Source organism: Balearica regulorum, chromosome 2 (genome assembly GCF_011004875.1).
Source record: "Balearica regulorum gibbericeps isolate bBalReg1 chromosome 2, bBalReg1.pri, whole genome shotgun sequence".
NCBI lineage: Eukaryota > Metazoa > Chordata > Aves > Gruiformes > Gruidae > Balearica > Balearica regulorum.
In genome coordinates this window covers 115269303-115283350 of record NC_046185.1, presented here as the reverse complement: position 1 = coordinate 115283350, position 14048 = coordinate 115269303, and the positions used below count along the sequence as shown (strand labels likewise).

The 14048-nt window shown below is 43.1% G+C and overlaps 1 protein-coding gene across 1 annotated transcript in view; it reads left to right on the top strand.

Moving 5' to 3' along the window:
* The first annotated feature begins 9996 nt into the window (after positions 1 to 9996).
* DPY19L1 (dpy-19 like C-mannosyltransferase 1) overlaps positions 9997 to 14048 on the top strand; it is a 50764-nt gene continuing 46712 nt past the window's right edge. Inside the window, exons 1-2 of the mRNA XM_075745416.1 lie at positions 9997 to 10533; positions 11532 to 11600. Of these exons, the coding sequence (XP_075601531.1) occupies positions 10239 to 10533; positions 11532 to 11600 (364 nt within the window). The 5' untranslated portion in view covers positions 9997 to 10238. The remainder of the gene's footprint in view (positions 10534 to 11531; positions 11601 to 14048) is intronic.

Below are 14048 nucleotides of genomic sequence, written 5' to 3'. Positions count from 1 at the left end.
GTTACATAGAGCCTTCATAATAAACAATTATGGAATGGCAGCTCAGGGTAAAAGTAGCATTTTCCTTGGTATAATAGGAGCTGGGTGGTCTCTAGCTCACAGATGGGTCAGGGGCTACTTGGGATGAAATTTTTTCATAGACTCATTGAGGGATTAGCTTGTATATAATAATAAAAAGTAGGGCAGGAAGGGATCTTCAGAGATCATCTCCTTGGCTCAAGCCAAGATCAGTTTATAATTAAAACACTTCTGAAAGATGTTTATCTTATTTGCTTTTAAGAGCCTCCAACAATGGAGATTCCACAGGTCCTTTAAAGAGTCCAATGCTTAACTATTCTTTCCTTAGAAATTAGTTCTAATGTCTAACCTGACCCTGACTAATTTTAGCCCTTTGCTCCATATCCAGTGCTGCTGTCTCCTCTTGTAGCAACCTTTTGCCTATTTGAAAAACTGATATTATGTTGCCTCTGATTACTCTTCTTCAGGTTATTTTTCATGTCCTCCTTGTGTAGACTTCAAGGGGGTTTTCTGCTGTGTGTATGTTTTTGGTGGAGGGGAAAATCTATTTTGCAACTACCATGACTGACATAAAATAAGAATGACAGTAAGGGATAAAGGAGATTAGGGAAAAACCCTATCCTTCAGTGGGTCCATATCTTTCACGAACCACAGTGCTCGCTATCGGACACATTCCTTTAACTGAGATCTCACCAGTACTAACTGGAGTCAATAGATGACTTCATGAGTGAGATATGAAACTCCTTTTCACATACTCCAATGTAACATTTTGTTTTTCCACAGCTGTGCAACATTGACTGATTTCACTATACTGTAAGAGATTTTTTTTTAATAATTCTACAATGAAGTAAGACAGTCATAATTTATTTTGCATTCTTTCCTCTGCAACTTTTCTAATATTGCTGGCAATAAGGCTTATAATGAGAGCTGAAATGTGGAGGTTCCACGCTGCTTGTAAAATGCACTTCTGCGCACGCATATGATATATGTAAATGTGAAGTTATGTTAATCCTGGTGCAGGTAGTTTGTGAGTTGTTAGTGGGCAAGGAAGCTCTTTCTGATTGAAAAGTGGGTAGAATTTTTCTAGGTATTGCCTCAGCAGATGGGAAAAATGAAATCTTTCCAAGGAGAAAACACCTTTTAAAACTTTATCATCTTTTTCTGATAGTCATTCTGCATTTCTCTGCTCCCCTGCATGATCCCAACAGTGTGTGTTCTTGCACCTGAAAACAGCACTAAGTATTCACCCCATCCAGCATACTCATCTGCTGTTCGACATTCTTTCCTCCTTCCATCAAGTGGTAATTTTAAAAGCATCCTTCCTGTGATGTATTTCTTCAGAGAAACCCAGGATTGCAAATGCACCACAGTTCCCTTGCAGTGCAGCCCTGGGGCTCATTCTGGAGCCTCAGCTCTATTCAATATCACTGAAATTGCCCGTGACTTCATGATGTGGCAGTTGCATGAAAAAAAAATAGCTAGGTAAAGACAAGTATGTCTTCTACATTTGAAATATGCCTTCCGTGCCAAGCAGTACTGTTAGTTTTTTTAGTATTTTATAGTTATTTTTTATACATACATGCAAACAAACACAGATGCACACACTTATGTATGTATATGTACACTTGAAAGTGCATTGCTCAGTGAACTCTCCTCATTTTGCTATCAGACTAACATGGGAAAATGAATGCTGTACTATATTCAGGCTTCAGTCCATCATCAATATATACATTGATGTATATCATCAGCATAATTCTTCAGGAAGGAAAAGCCTCTGAACTCCTACGTGTCATGCCATGGGGAATCTTGCTACAAGATCTTCTACTGGGAAACAAGTTGTAGCACCTTGAAGAGCTGAAGTAGTTGCACCTGCCTCATGAAACAATAAGCCAGCTGCTGGTCTCTGAGCATAATGAGTTGTTCTGTCAAACTAAAAACAATTCAAAATATGAAACAAATAGTATATTTTAAAAAGAAGTGTTTCCCTGCTTCCCATAATCCCTTCAGTGTTACCTGCGGCATGCTTCTTAAGTGGGCCAGGCTAGGGATTTTTGTTGGCTGTAGATGCTTCTTTCTATTTGAATTGTCTTTGCTAAAATCATAAGCAAGTAGGATTTACTAATGGTGGGGATAGGGTGGGCAGGGCAGTCCACACTGCTTTGAGGTGAGAGAGGGAGTGTCACAAGGGGTCTGTGGTGACTTGTGAGAGATGGGTTGGTGGGAGGCAAGGATGGTCCCAGGCTCCCTTGCAGGATAGTCTGTGGTGCTCCAGGGGACACTCACAGGGGCGTGAAGCCTCCTACAGTACCCCACATCACTCATGAAGAGAGATGGTGATGGCAAACACAAACAGGAGAGCGGTTTGTAAAGAACACCACTGTATGTAATAGGTGATTTGTATCTGCAGAGTCGGAATGATCACCAGGAGCAATACAAATCTGTGGCAGATGTATTTACAATTTGTACTTGAAACACAGGCCTGATTCTTCTTACTTTGCATGCATGTCAGAGCGCTTCCTTATGTGGAACTACTCAACATTTACAAGTCAGGTGTGACGCCAGCTCTGCTTAGGTCAGTGGTTTAATTTAAATTAACAGCAACTCTGACTAAGCAGCCTTAGAGTCAGCAAGAAACGACTATGCCCTGGCTAACTTGGTTTCTGTCCAATCACACAACCCAGATTTGGCCTGCTAGTCTAGATGGAAGTATATCTTGAAACAGAAATGAATGTGTTAATTTGGGGGGGCGGGGGGGAATTGCTTTTTTTAGTGCGTACATACAAACACCTGCCATACTGTTTTTTTACTGAAGATGATGCAGAAGTAAAGAGGACGTCTTAGACAGTAGAGGGCACTGTGACCTCAAAAATAAGCTCCGAACTGGGCCACAGTTGTACTTTGTCAGCACAGCCGATGGGACACGGACAAAGGCGTTGTTCCAACTGAAAGAGAGCACTACTTGTCTCATAGTAGTTCAAGAGACTATCGTCATGATGTGACGAAGTAAGGAAGGACACACTGATAGGTAGTGTAAAGCCATGATGCCTACAAATGAACTATATTTCCACATGGAAAATCGAAAGAAAGGGATTAATTCCCTCAATTTGTTTGACAGTGTGGCACATCTTAACATTTTGGGAACACAGTCTTTAAAGCTGATTTGGGTGCTGTTATTAGCAAGGACTCAGAATATATAATGAAAGCACACAAATAATTAGGATCATGATTTGAGATAGATTATCAAAAAGTTAAAAAGGTCAGGAAGCAGATGAGGAAGACCTTAGTTATCAACAAGGACTCCATATGGGATTTTCAAATTTTTTGTGTGTAAAATTTGTATTACATTTTTAGTTTTGTGTGGGTATAAATTAAAGGGTTTGTAGCCTCAGCATTAATTCTTTTCCCTCTTGATAAGGTCTCTGGTAAAAAGACCAGACTTAACAAGAAAGGATGCCCTGCAGCCCTTGAAGTGACCATGCTAGTCACTTCAGTTTGTCACAAAGAATTCATCTTTGCTCAGTCATATACAGGAAGCAAACAACAAACTCGTTGGACCGAGTCCAGAGGAGGGCCACGAAGCTGATCAGAGGGCTGGAGCACCTCTCCTGTGAGGACAGGCTGAGAGAGTTGGGGTTGTTCAGCCTGGAGAAAAGAAGGCTCTGGGGAGATCTAATTGTGGCCTTCCAGTACCTGAAGGGGCCTACAGGAAAGATGGTGAGGGACTGTTTATCAGGTATCTAGTGATAGGACAAGAGGTAGTGGGTTTAAGCTGAATGAGGGTTGATTTAGATTAGACATTAGAAAGAAATTCTTTACTGTGAGGGTGGTGAGGCACTGGAACAGGTTGCCCAGAGAGGTTGTGGATTCCCCATCCCTGGAAGTGTTCAAGGCCAGGTTGGATGGGGCTTTGGGCAACGTGGTCTAGTGGAGGGTGTCCCTGCCCGCAGCAGGGGGGTTGGAACTAGATGATTTTTGAGGTCCCTTCCAACCCTAACCATTCTATGATTCTAACATTCCCAAGTCACGGCTTTGTTTGTCATTTAAGGGGTGTTTGACCTGTAGGATCATCTTGCTTTCAGTCTGGTCTGACATTTTGCTTAGTTTGCCAAAGGTACTTTCTGTCACTGTGGGTAATTAATCCACCTCTTCTCCACCTTCGTTAACCAGGGCAGTAAAGGATATACTGAAATCTCAACTGAAATGAATGTAAGGGTAAGCAAAGGGTAAAACAGAAATAAACTTGCTAACATCTGAACAGGCAAACTTAGACCCTGCCGCTGTTTCTGATACGGCTGCCTGTAACTATTCCAGTGGTCCACAAGCTTCTCTCACTCTCTTGCCAAAGTAGACTTGCCAGTAAATCTCCAGCGATGTAGGTTTACTGACTTTGATATGGCAGCATATTGCAAGAGCCCTACAGTTTCTCACATCTGGCTGCTCTGCCAGTTGTTAACTGAAAAGCAATTCCGTGACCACTTCCAGATCATTGCTTTCCTCATGTTTCTGTTCTAAGTGCATGGCTGGCCTTCCTGTATTTCCACCATAAATGGCATCCACATTCACAATCTCGCATAGAGGGCATCTGCCATGAAATACAGTAATAGCTCAGCCCATGTTCGTATGAACCTGCTTTGTTGTTGTCACTTAGCTCCTTCTTATTGCTGCAAGCTGTTTCCTCCGTCTTCTCCGATGCATCTTTTGGCAGCAGCTACTTAGAGACACACCAGATAAACACTGACTCCGTAAAAAATGAAGCAAAACCACGGTGGCTGGGAAATCGGGTTAGGGGAAGCTGGACCCATCACTTCTGCTTGAAATAGTGAGTTCTGTGGTCTTCAGATAATTTGCTCTATAATTTGCTCCTCCACATAGAAGCATAACGAGATGCAGTTGCTGTGGCTGTGAATCATGGCATCGATGCCAAATTAGCATGACTACTTGCTGTGGCCAAATGCCACGCAGTGAGAACGTGGAGTGTACAGCAAGAGATCTTCATTTGGAAAGCTGTAAGGAGATTATATCGTGCAGAGGAGTTAAAAGTCCTCAGAACAGTGAAGAATTACAGAAACATTCCAGGCCTCAGTTGGGAGGAGATGATCACACTCCATGTTATAAAAAGGAGCATTGGCAAATCTCCCAAATTAGCTGCTCAACAGGGCAAGTGGATGGCTGTGCTTCTGTGATCGTTCTGTCTGCAGCAAGGAAGAAAGGGTAACTGAAGATGTGTTAGACCTATGAGGTTACCAGTGTAGCTTGAATTTTCTTCCTGATATTCATAGTATTTCTTGTTCCTCCTTTTTTTTTACCCCCCACCCCCCGAGCTGCAGGGAATCATTTAAGGTAGCATTAAAGTGGTACTGGAAACTGAAAGCCAAGAAATCAGAAAAAGCCTGGTAAAGAATAATTGGTTTTTCTGAGTCACTAACATTCTTCAGTGTTATTCTGGCAGCAGGCAGTTGGAGACTTACAATCATCTTCATAAAAATGAAGGAGGTAATTTCTGTGTCAAAGAAAGAAGGGTCTTCAGGACCTCTCATTCTAAAAATGTGATTTTTTTTTTTGTTGTTGTTGTTGCCAGGGTAGGCAAGCTGGGTAAATTGTTCTCATTTGTTTCTAGTAGAAACAAGCTTTTGTTTGTATGAGAAGTTAGCCATACATAGATGTTCCAGTTCTATATAGTTTTATATATGTATAGTTAAAATGCAACTGCAATTTTAAAAGTGAGAGAAGATAGATGTGAACAGAGATGTGCAAGTAGAGATCAGATTGCTGTATTACTCACCAGGACTATATTTTTCCCTCTTCAGAATACAGGCAACGCATGTTTAAAGGAGTTAACTCAAGGGGGGATATTTGCATCATGCAGAAAGAGAACAGGCCCCACAGAGCTGATAAACAGGACAAAGTACACATTATAACTTGTTTGCTACTACATTCTGCCGTTTTTTCCTGAAGATTCCTCCATGTACAAATTTAGAGGGCAATCCTGCTTCTTTACTTCTACCTTAAGAAACTCCTTAGCCTTCTGCACTTCTATTCAGCCTGATCTTCACAAGAGGAGGTCCCAACTATTTCTGTTCTCAAAAGTTCTTTCTTTAGGTAGGAATTTGTCTGCTCTGTGAGTGAATGTCAAGCAGGACTAATAATGAGTTAAGTCAGATATGGCCATATGGTATGGAGCTCAACATGCTCTGCCTGGCTAGTTACCTGAGGCACTGCGCTCCATGTTGCTGTAGCTATGTTATTGTCGTCACTCAAAATAGCTAGTTTAATGCTAAATTGAGTGCATCTAACCAGGCCACACGTTAATTTGCTGAAGAGACATACCTTCCAGATTATGCCTTCAGTGCATGCTAGCCTTGGATTAAATAAGCCAGAGAAAGGGAGCCTAACTTGCTACATTGCAGTCCTGCTATTATTAAGTCTGCTGCCAAATGTGTGAAAGCGTGGGGGATCGACACAAACTTTGCAGAAGCAAAGCCCTGTGGTAGGTGGCAATGGCAGCCTTGCCACAAAATCTGCAGAATATGCTCTGAGGCAGTGCCACAGGAACAAAGCTGAGCAGTACAAGAAACATTATTATAGATATAAAAAGGGAATTGTCTACAGGCACTCTTATCAAATCACCTTGGGAGAGAGAAGGGTTGTTGGTAAGCAGCAAACTGAAGGTCTCACTTGAGGCAAGAGGAAGAGTGAGAGAACTGGTGGCATAAAACAGTACAGAAGGAGGAAAAAAAAGTAAGCTCTGGACTATGTGGCAACAAGGTGTGCATGTCCGGCATCTTGAGGAATGAATACTGCCAGAGAATATATAGGAACTCCCAAGGCAATGTGTTTTACTTGCCGGGCCTGATACCTGAGTTATCTCCATTGAGAGTGTGTCAGAAACTCGGCATCCTGAAGTGGCTGATATCTGGCAGAGTGATTTGGAAATATGAAGAGACAGTCCAGTGATCATTCATGGAAAATGAATGTCCTGGGACAGCAGAAAACTGTGGCACAACATCTTAGGGTTTTGCTGTCCTCGGACAAAAGAAGTTAGGATAAGCTGATGAAGATGGCTTCTCTCCTATGGCCTAGAATATATCTTTCAGCACCCTCAAGAGTTGAGAGAAATCAAATTTACTTTCAGAATCATCACATTCCCCCTCCCCCCTCCTTTTTTTGTTATAAACAGCAAGGTACGTGCTGGCTTCCGAGAACCACTCCTTTTGCTGTGATATGCACGGGTAAGTAACGAGCTACTCTGTATGAAATGATGTTGGAAATAAACATAGCACTTCAGGAAAAATATGCAACTCCTGTGATGATACAAACCCAAGATTTGTTTCTTACTGCTTGTGTCTTTTATAGATGGAAGCATTTTATTTTTAGATGTGTACTGCTCTACTGCAGCTCTTTTGAAGTAGTGTTGATGGTTTTCTTTAGCGATTCATAGCTGGTGAATTTGGGCACCTTTACGTTTAAGAATGTGATGTTCTGTCTTTGCATTCTTATAATAACTTTTAAAATCTTTGGAGTTGTTTAGTTTAGTAGTACATGCCTTTGTAAACAGGTTTTGTAGATAGTACCTTTTGAAATAAATTGCCTGAAGTTTTAATAAAAGAAAATAGCCTGAAGGTAATTGATTTGCTGCAGGCTGGAGCAGGCCCAGTTAACCTGAATGGTCGAGCCATCCCACAGCAATCATTTGAACCTTAATAATCTCAACACTTCAAGTTCCTAAGTATTCCATGACTCTATCGATTTTAGAAAAAAAAAAAAAAAAAAAAAGAAAAAGAAAATAGGTTTCAGGAGTTAAAAATCAGCAGAACATATCATGTTACTCTTTTTCTATGCCAGTTACATGCAGAACTCCTTAACTAGCTGGACCTGTACATTTCATTCACTCAGCTAGCATCAATTCGGTTACTAGATTTACAGCACAAATGAAATCAAATATGAAAAAGAGCAGATTGTAAAACTTTTTCTCTTGAAAAGCAAGTGGGAAAATAGTATGCAGTCTTCAAACATTCAAATGGTGTTCCTTGTATGGTTTCACTTATATTCATAATAAGTACAGATAACTGTTTCTTGAAATATGAAACCGCTACAGGTAATTCACATTGGAAGAAGGACCTGTGTGCTCAGGCAACTGGCTGTTTTATATAACTATATAAGCTGGTCAAATGAAAAAATACTACTTCTTCCTTGCTCATTTTTTGATTGCACTTTGCAATTATCTCCCCAAAACAGCTGGGGGTATAAGGACAATTTTCCCTCAATGAGCAAAGAAATGTGGAGCCAAGAGTACTTGTGGATGCACAGGCCCTCTGTCAGTCCCACAGACTTGTTCGTTTTATCCGGCTGTACCAGCTTGTATCTTTATACCCTTATTTAGTAACATCCTTCCTATTAGCACAAAGACAGCAAAGGCCGTCCTGTTCTCATACGTTCGTTACCTCAGTAGCTGAATCTGGATGAAAATTACCTTCCTGCACTAACGATATGCTGACTATATAGTTATTAAAGATATTTTTTTAAATACTATCTTAGTATGGTATTTGCTGCATAAGGCTCAAACCCTGCAATTCACAGGATAGGATTAATAAAAATAATTGGGAAAAGGATATGAAAATAAAGGAAAGAAGTTTTAAACATTTTAGAAAGAGCCACGTGTCTGCTATGACAGAGCAAAAGGGTGGGAAGGCCAGGAAAAATAAGCAGAGTTGAGTGGAAAGTTGATGATGCCAAGAAAACTCAAACGTAGAGAAACTTGGGAGCAGAAACATATAAAAAGAAATGAAGAGTGAGCGGGGTCAAAGAAAAGCCTGAAGACAGCAATGAAGAGCACCTGGGAGGGAAGGAATATGTATGGTCAAGAAAGAACTTCCAGGGAAAAAAAATAACAAGGGGACAGAGAGGAAAGAGTGAAATGGATCTGTTTGGAGAGGTTGCAGTTAATGAAGAGGTCATACTCTGCTATATTTAATCAACATTATCAAAAAGTGGTAATTGCATTAACATATGACTATTGGATGAGCAGAGTCTTGACCACTGTTGTGTGCTGAGCAGAAAAACGCAGGTAGGAGGAGGACAGATAGTTTTGCTGTAGCTGGGTCTTGCCTGACAGTTGTGTTGTATGTTCACCACCCTTAGAAGAACAGTAATTCCAGCTGTCAGCGTAGGAGCTGTGGTAATTGTTGCTGTGAGGTACTGAAGATGGCCGCTCTGGAAAAGTCATGAAAGAACACTGCACGTCTCTGTGTGACTTGGACCTTTTAACCTCTGAACCCAGAGAAACGTTTAGACTCGAGTTGCAGGTTTCTTGTGAGCTGAGAGCCGAGCGCTGCCTGCGGCCCTGCGGAGCTTTCCCGCCCGTGGCAGAGGCCACGGGGGTATTGCCACATCGCTGGCTCACGGATGAAGCAAACCCACCTAGAAAGTACAAAACACGCAGGGACAGGGGGTGCTTTCTGTGGCCGGGAAGCCGCTGGGACACGGCAGCACCACAGCCAAGTCACCTTCTGGCAGTTAAAATTTGAGGGTGGGAGGACTCCACAGATGTGTCTTTTGGGGGCACGTTGGACCGGGATGGTAATTACAAAGCAAAACGGCTTCGGAACGGGCAAGAGAAAGGCAACAGAAACACCGGAGGAAGACACGAGGAGAGGGAACGGGAGGCCACGGCAGCGCAGGGCCAGGGGCAGCCCCTCCCGGCGGGAGAACCGCGGCCGTCCCTCAGAGGGGGAGTGAGCGGGAAGTGCCCCGCTCCCGCACGCGCCTCCCCCGAGCGCGGGCCCTGGGGAAGGCCGCGGAACCGGCGGGAGCCCCGCGCGCGGGGCAGGCAGCACGTGTGGCGCGGGGGAGGGGAAGGGAGCAACGGCTCCGCGCGACCGCTGGGCTCCGGGGCGGCGCGTGCGTGAGGAGCGGGGCGGAGCGGGGGAGAGTGGCGCTGGGAGCCGTTACCCGCCCCGCCGGGGAGCGCCGCCCCCGCCCCCACGTGGCCAACCGGGCGGAGCAGGCGGCGGCAGTGGCGGCGCAACCCGGCGGAGTAACGACCGGCCGCCCCCTCGCCCGGTTACTACGAGCCCGCCGGTTCCGTTTCTGTCCCGTGGCCTCCGGGCCCCGCCCGGGGGTGGGGGAACCTCCTCGCTGAGGACCGCCCCCTCCCCTCCCCTCTCCTCCCCTCTCCTTCCCTCCGGCGCGGCAACCCTGGCCCCGGTGGGGACTATGCGGAGATGGTCGTCCCGACCAGAGGCAGGAACAAAGAGTCGCCGCCGCTCAAACCCGGGCAACAGCAGCACCAGTCGCCGGGCGCCAGCCCCAGGAGCGGCCGCGGGCGCCCGCCGCACTCGCCCGGCAGGCAGGTCCCCGGCGGGGCCCGCGCCATGCGGAAGGGAGGCGGCGGCCGGCGGGGAGCCAGGAGCGACCCCCAGAGACCCTGCAGGGAGGGGCCCGCGGCTGAGGGGGAGCGGGACGTGCTGGGCCGCGGCCCCCTGAGGTTCCTGCGCGTCTGCAGAGACCGGCTCCGAGGTGAGGTGGGGGCTGAGAGGAGACAGCCACCCCGCTCCCTCTGCCCCCGCTCGGCCGGGGGGGAAGGCAGCCCTTCCGCCCGGGGGAAGTGGGATGGGGCTCGGTCTCGTCTCCCTCCTCTCTTTCCGGGTGTCGGTAGACTTGCCCGGAACGGGCAGCGGCACGGTGCGAAAGCCCCCTTCGCACGGGGTGGCTTTTCGCTACCGCCTGGGAAAGGGGAGCGCCGGGACGCCCTTCCTTCCTCGGGAAGGCGATCCGGGGGCGGGGGGGTAGCGGAGCGGAGCGCCTTGGCCGTGAAGCGGGCACCCCTGTGGCCTCACGGCGTCTCCCCGCCGGAGGGAGGCGGGAGGGTTGTGTGCGGCACTGCCTGGGGCAGCGGCTGGCCGCCGGTTGCTCTCCCGCTCTTCCCGTGCCCGTCCTCCAGCCTGGCACAACGGGAGGAGGTTAAAAAAAAACAAACAAAAAAAGCTGACAGGAGCCACACTGGTATCGGCGAGAATCGGGGCCGAGGGGCATGAAAAGGGCTTTTTACCACTTTAGCATCCTTTGAGGGAGAAATGTGCTGTTTGTGTAACTAACTCTTGTTAAAACAGCCTCTCTAATCGCGTTGACTAGCTCATCTTACAGCGATGGCATGACCGGCTTATTTCTTGGTAACGCTTTGCTGAAGGGACGGAGGGTTGCTTATTCTTTAAAAGTCTGACTTTCAGTTTGAGCAAATTTGTCAATAACATGTCTACAAAGTCCTCTTCTGAGAAGTTATTTTGTAGAAGTTATTTCAGGAATTAAAAACCTGATGATTCGTGTAGCCGCCTTAATAGTCTATGTATGATGTTTAAAGCTTTTACGTGTAGTTACTAACTTGCTGTATGAAATGTCTTTCAGCATTTTTGAAGTCAAGATTTTTACAGAAAACTAATGCTGCAGAGTTCGAATGGATTTCCTTTTACAGAGGCTGTTCTTAATTGATGCTTAAGATACTTGTTTTCTTTTGACAGTGTTTGTTGATGACAGAAAGGCCTTCATTGTAAAAGCTGATAGCAAGATATGGCTCACTTTCCTTCTGGGTAAGTAGAAGGAATATGTCAGGGGAAAACACTGTTCTTCTTACCTGTCTTTCTCGGGAACTGTAAACTGTATCAAAATCTATTTGGAAATATAGCTTGGAAAAACAAATAAGCATAGCTTATGTTGTAAAGGGAGAGGAAATAACTTCCTACCTTGTAACTTTTGTAAAGCTGTTATTGTAGCAGTTGATGTGGTATCAGAAAATCTGTAGGAAAATAATTGTCTAGATATTTATGTATCTCTTTTATCGAGTCATTAATTTCTAGGGGGGGGAAAAGCAACTCTTAGTAAGTTATGTAATCAAAACAGCTTGTTTTGGAAGGATTGCGGGTAAGAGAACAACTGTAGGGGGATGTAAATTCAGACGTTGTTATCTTTGGGAATATTTTTGAGTAAATAATAAAATGATTAATGGCCAAAGTCTTGGAAAAAGCACCTAAAGTATTTTCAAAATTAAATAAATAAATTCCTAAAGTTAACAAATATTAAATAATAGCATATTTGTCAGATGTGCAGTTAGATATATTCTTAAAGGTATTATATTAAAAGACTGTCAGAGTATTCCAAAGATGCTGGTACTATTAATCATGCTACCAGTAGTCCTTGTTGCCAAAGGGAGTTTCTTCAATTTGATGAATTACATTGCAAAGTAGTAGCAGGGAAACAACCCTTAGTTTACAAACTAATTGATGAATAAACTGTTCTTGAATTGTTTTGCTTACCTCTGTTTATTCAGCATTTCCTAGACTAGTAGTTACTTAAATGAAACAGAAATGTTAAACTGATGGTCAAAATTGAAAAATGCCTGCCTTTGAAATTGGAGAGCAGATTAGATAGAGAGCTTTGTAATTTCTGGAGTTGGAATTTGGGTGTGAAACCCAGATAGCCAATTAAATACTTCAGGGAGATATTTATATTTTTAATAGGAGTAAACCCTTAATAGCATAATATTTTTGCTATTAATATTTGCAGTAGCAAAGCATGTATATATACTAAATATGACATAGTGTATTTTAGTTAGTTTTAGTGGTATTTGAATTTCTGTTGTTGTTTTGCTTGAGCTTTAAGGTCCGGATTTTAAAAACAGAAGCTCCCACAGTTGCAGCTAATTTTGTTATAGGGTGTGGATTTTTTTCTCTTGAGAATTATTTCCAATTTACATGCAACAATAAAGTTGTCAGATTTTCAAGGACATTCTTATACAACACTTTGCTCTATTATGTTGGGTTTTTTTTAAAATGACCATTGAATTGAGGCCTTATTCTTGAAGACATCCTTTCTACATTGCACAGACTCTCACAATGAAACATCTTGACTAAGCTGCAGAAGTTGTCAATGCTTGCACATTCCGTAGTGTTCCCAGTTCTGCTGTATTCCTACCTAGTCACTTGGGGGATACTTGCAAAGTATTAATCAGTTTCTAGTATGTTTTACATCCTGTTGCATTACATTATCTCAGCATTTGTTGTACTTTTGGTAAATAAGTTCTGTGTATTATGGCTTTATTCTTCAGTAGTTAATTTCCAGAATTAGAATGCTTTTTATATGCCATTCATGTTGCTTTTCTTAGAACAGAACACTGGCAAAACCAGGAAATCTGAAGAATAAACTATCAGATTTTACATAATAGCCCTAGTCTGCAAAAAATCTGATCATATGCTTTGCTTTTAGGGATTCTTAGATTGGGTGAGAAAATGGCATCTGCATGTTCAAGTACACGGTAGCTGTTTAAGTCTTTGTAGCATGAGGACTCTAGTATTCCTCTCTTTAATTCCCTCCCCAGTAAGGACATTAATGGGATCAAAGGACGGTAATTTTAGGAGAGCTGATCTACATGGTTTCCATCAGAAACTAGCTTAATGTAAGTCTGGATGCAGTCTGTTGAAAAATGCTGATTTGGACTCATAGTGGAAGTCTATGAATTAAACACATTGTCTCTTGAACTATAAGTAATTACATGAATTGCTGTGCAATTATAAAAGGTCTTAGTCTTATACTTGTGATAGAGTGATAGTGAAGTTTTATAAAAATGTATATGAAATTCTCCAAAATAACTGAATGTATTTACACTTAATACATTTACTGAAGGGAAGAATCAGATTTAAATACATTGTCTTCTCTATGAAAAAAGTAGTATTTTGAATCTGAAATGTAATTTTGATATTAATAGATAATTTATTTGCAACAATAAAATACTGCATATTCAGCTTATTTGGAACCACATGAATTTGAGATCACGAACAGTACTGGTAGCTAATGTGCATTTATTTTGACTTTACTGTATATTCTTATCTAACAAATAATCTGTCTTAAAATTGGTATTTTTTATAATTGAGATGTGTATATGTAAATGCATTTCAGCATCTAATCTTTTTGGGAATCTTAGAAATGTTGCTGAGAAATGAAATAATGCCTTGTGCAAATGTGAGACTCAGTAAGTAATAACT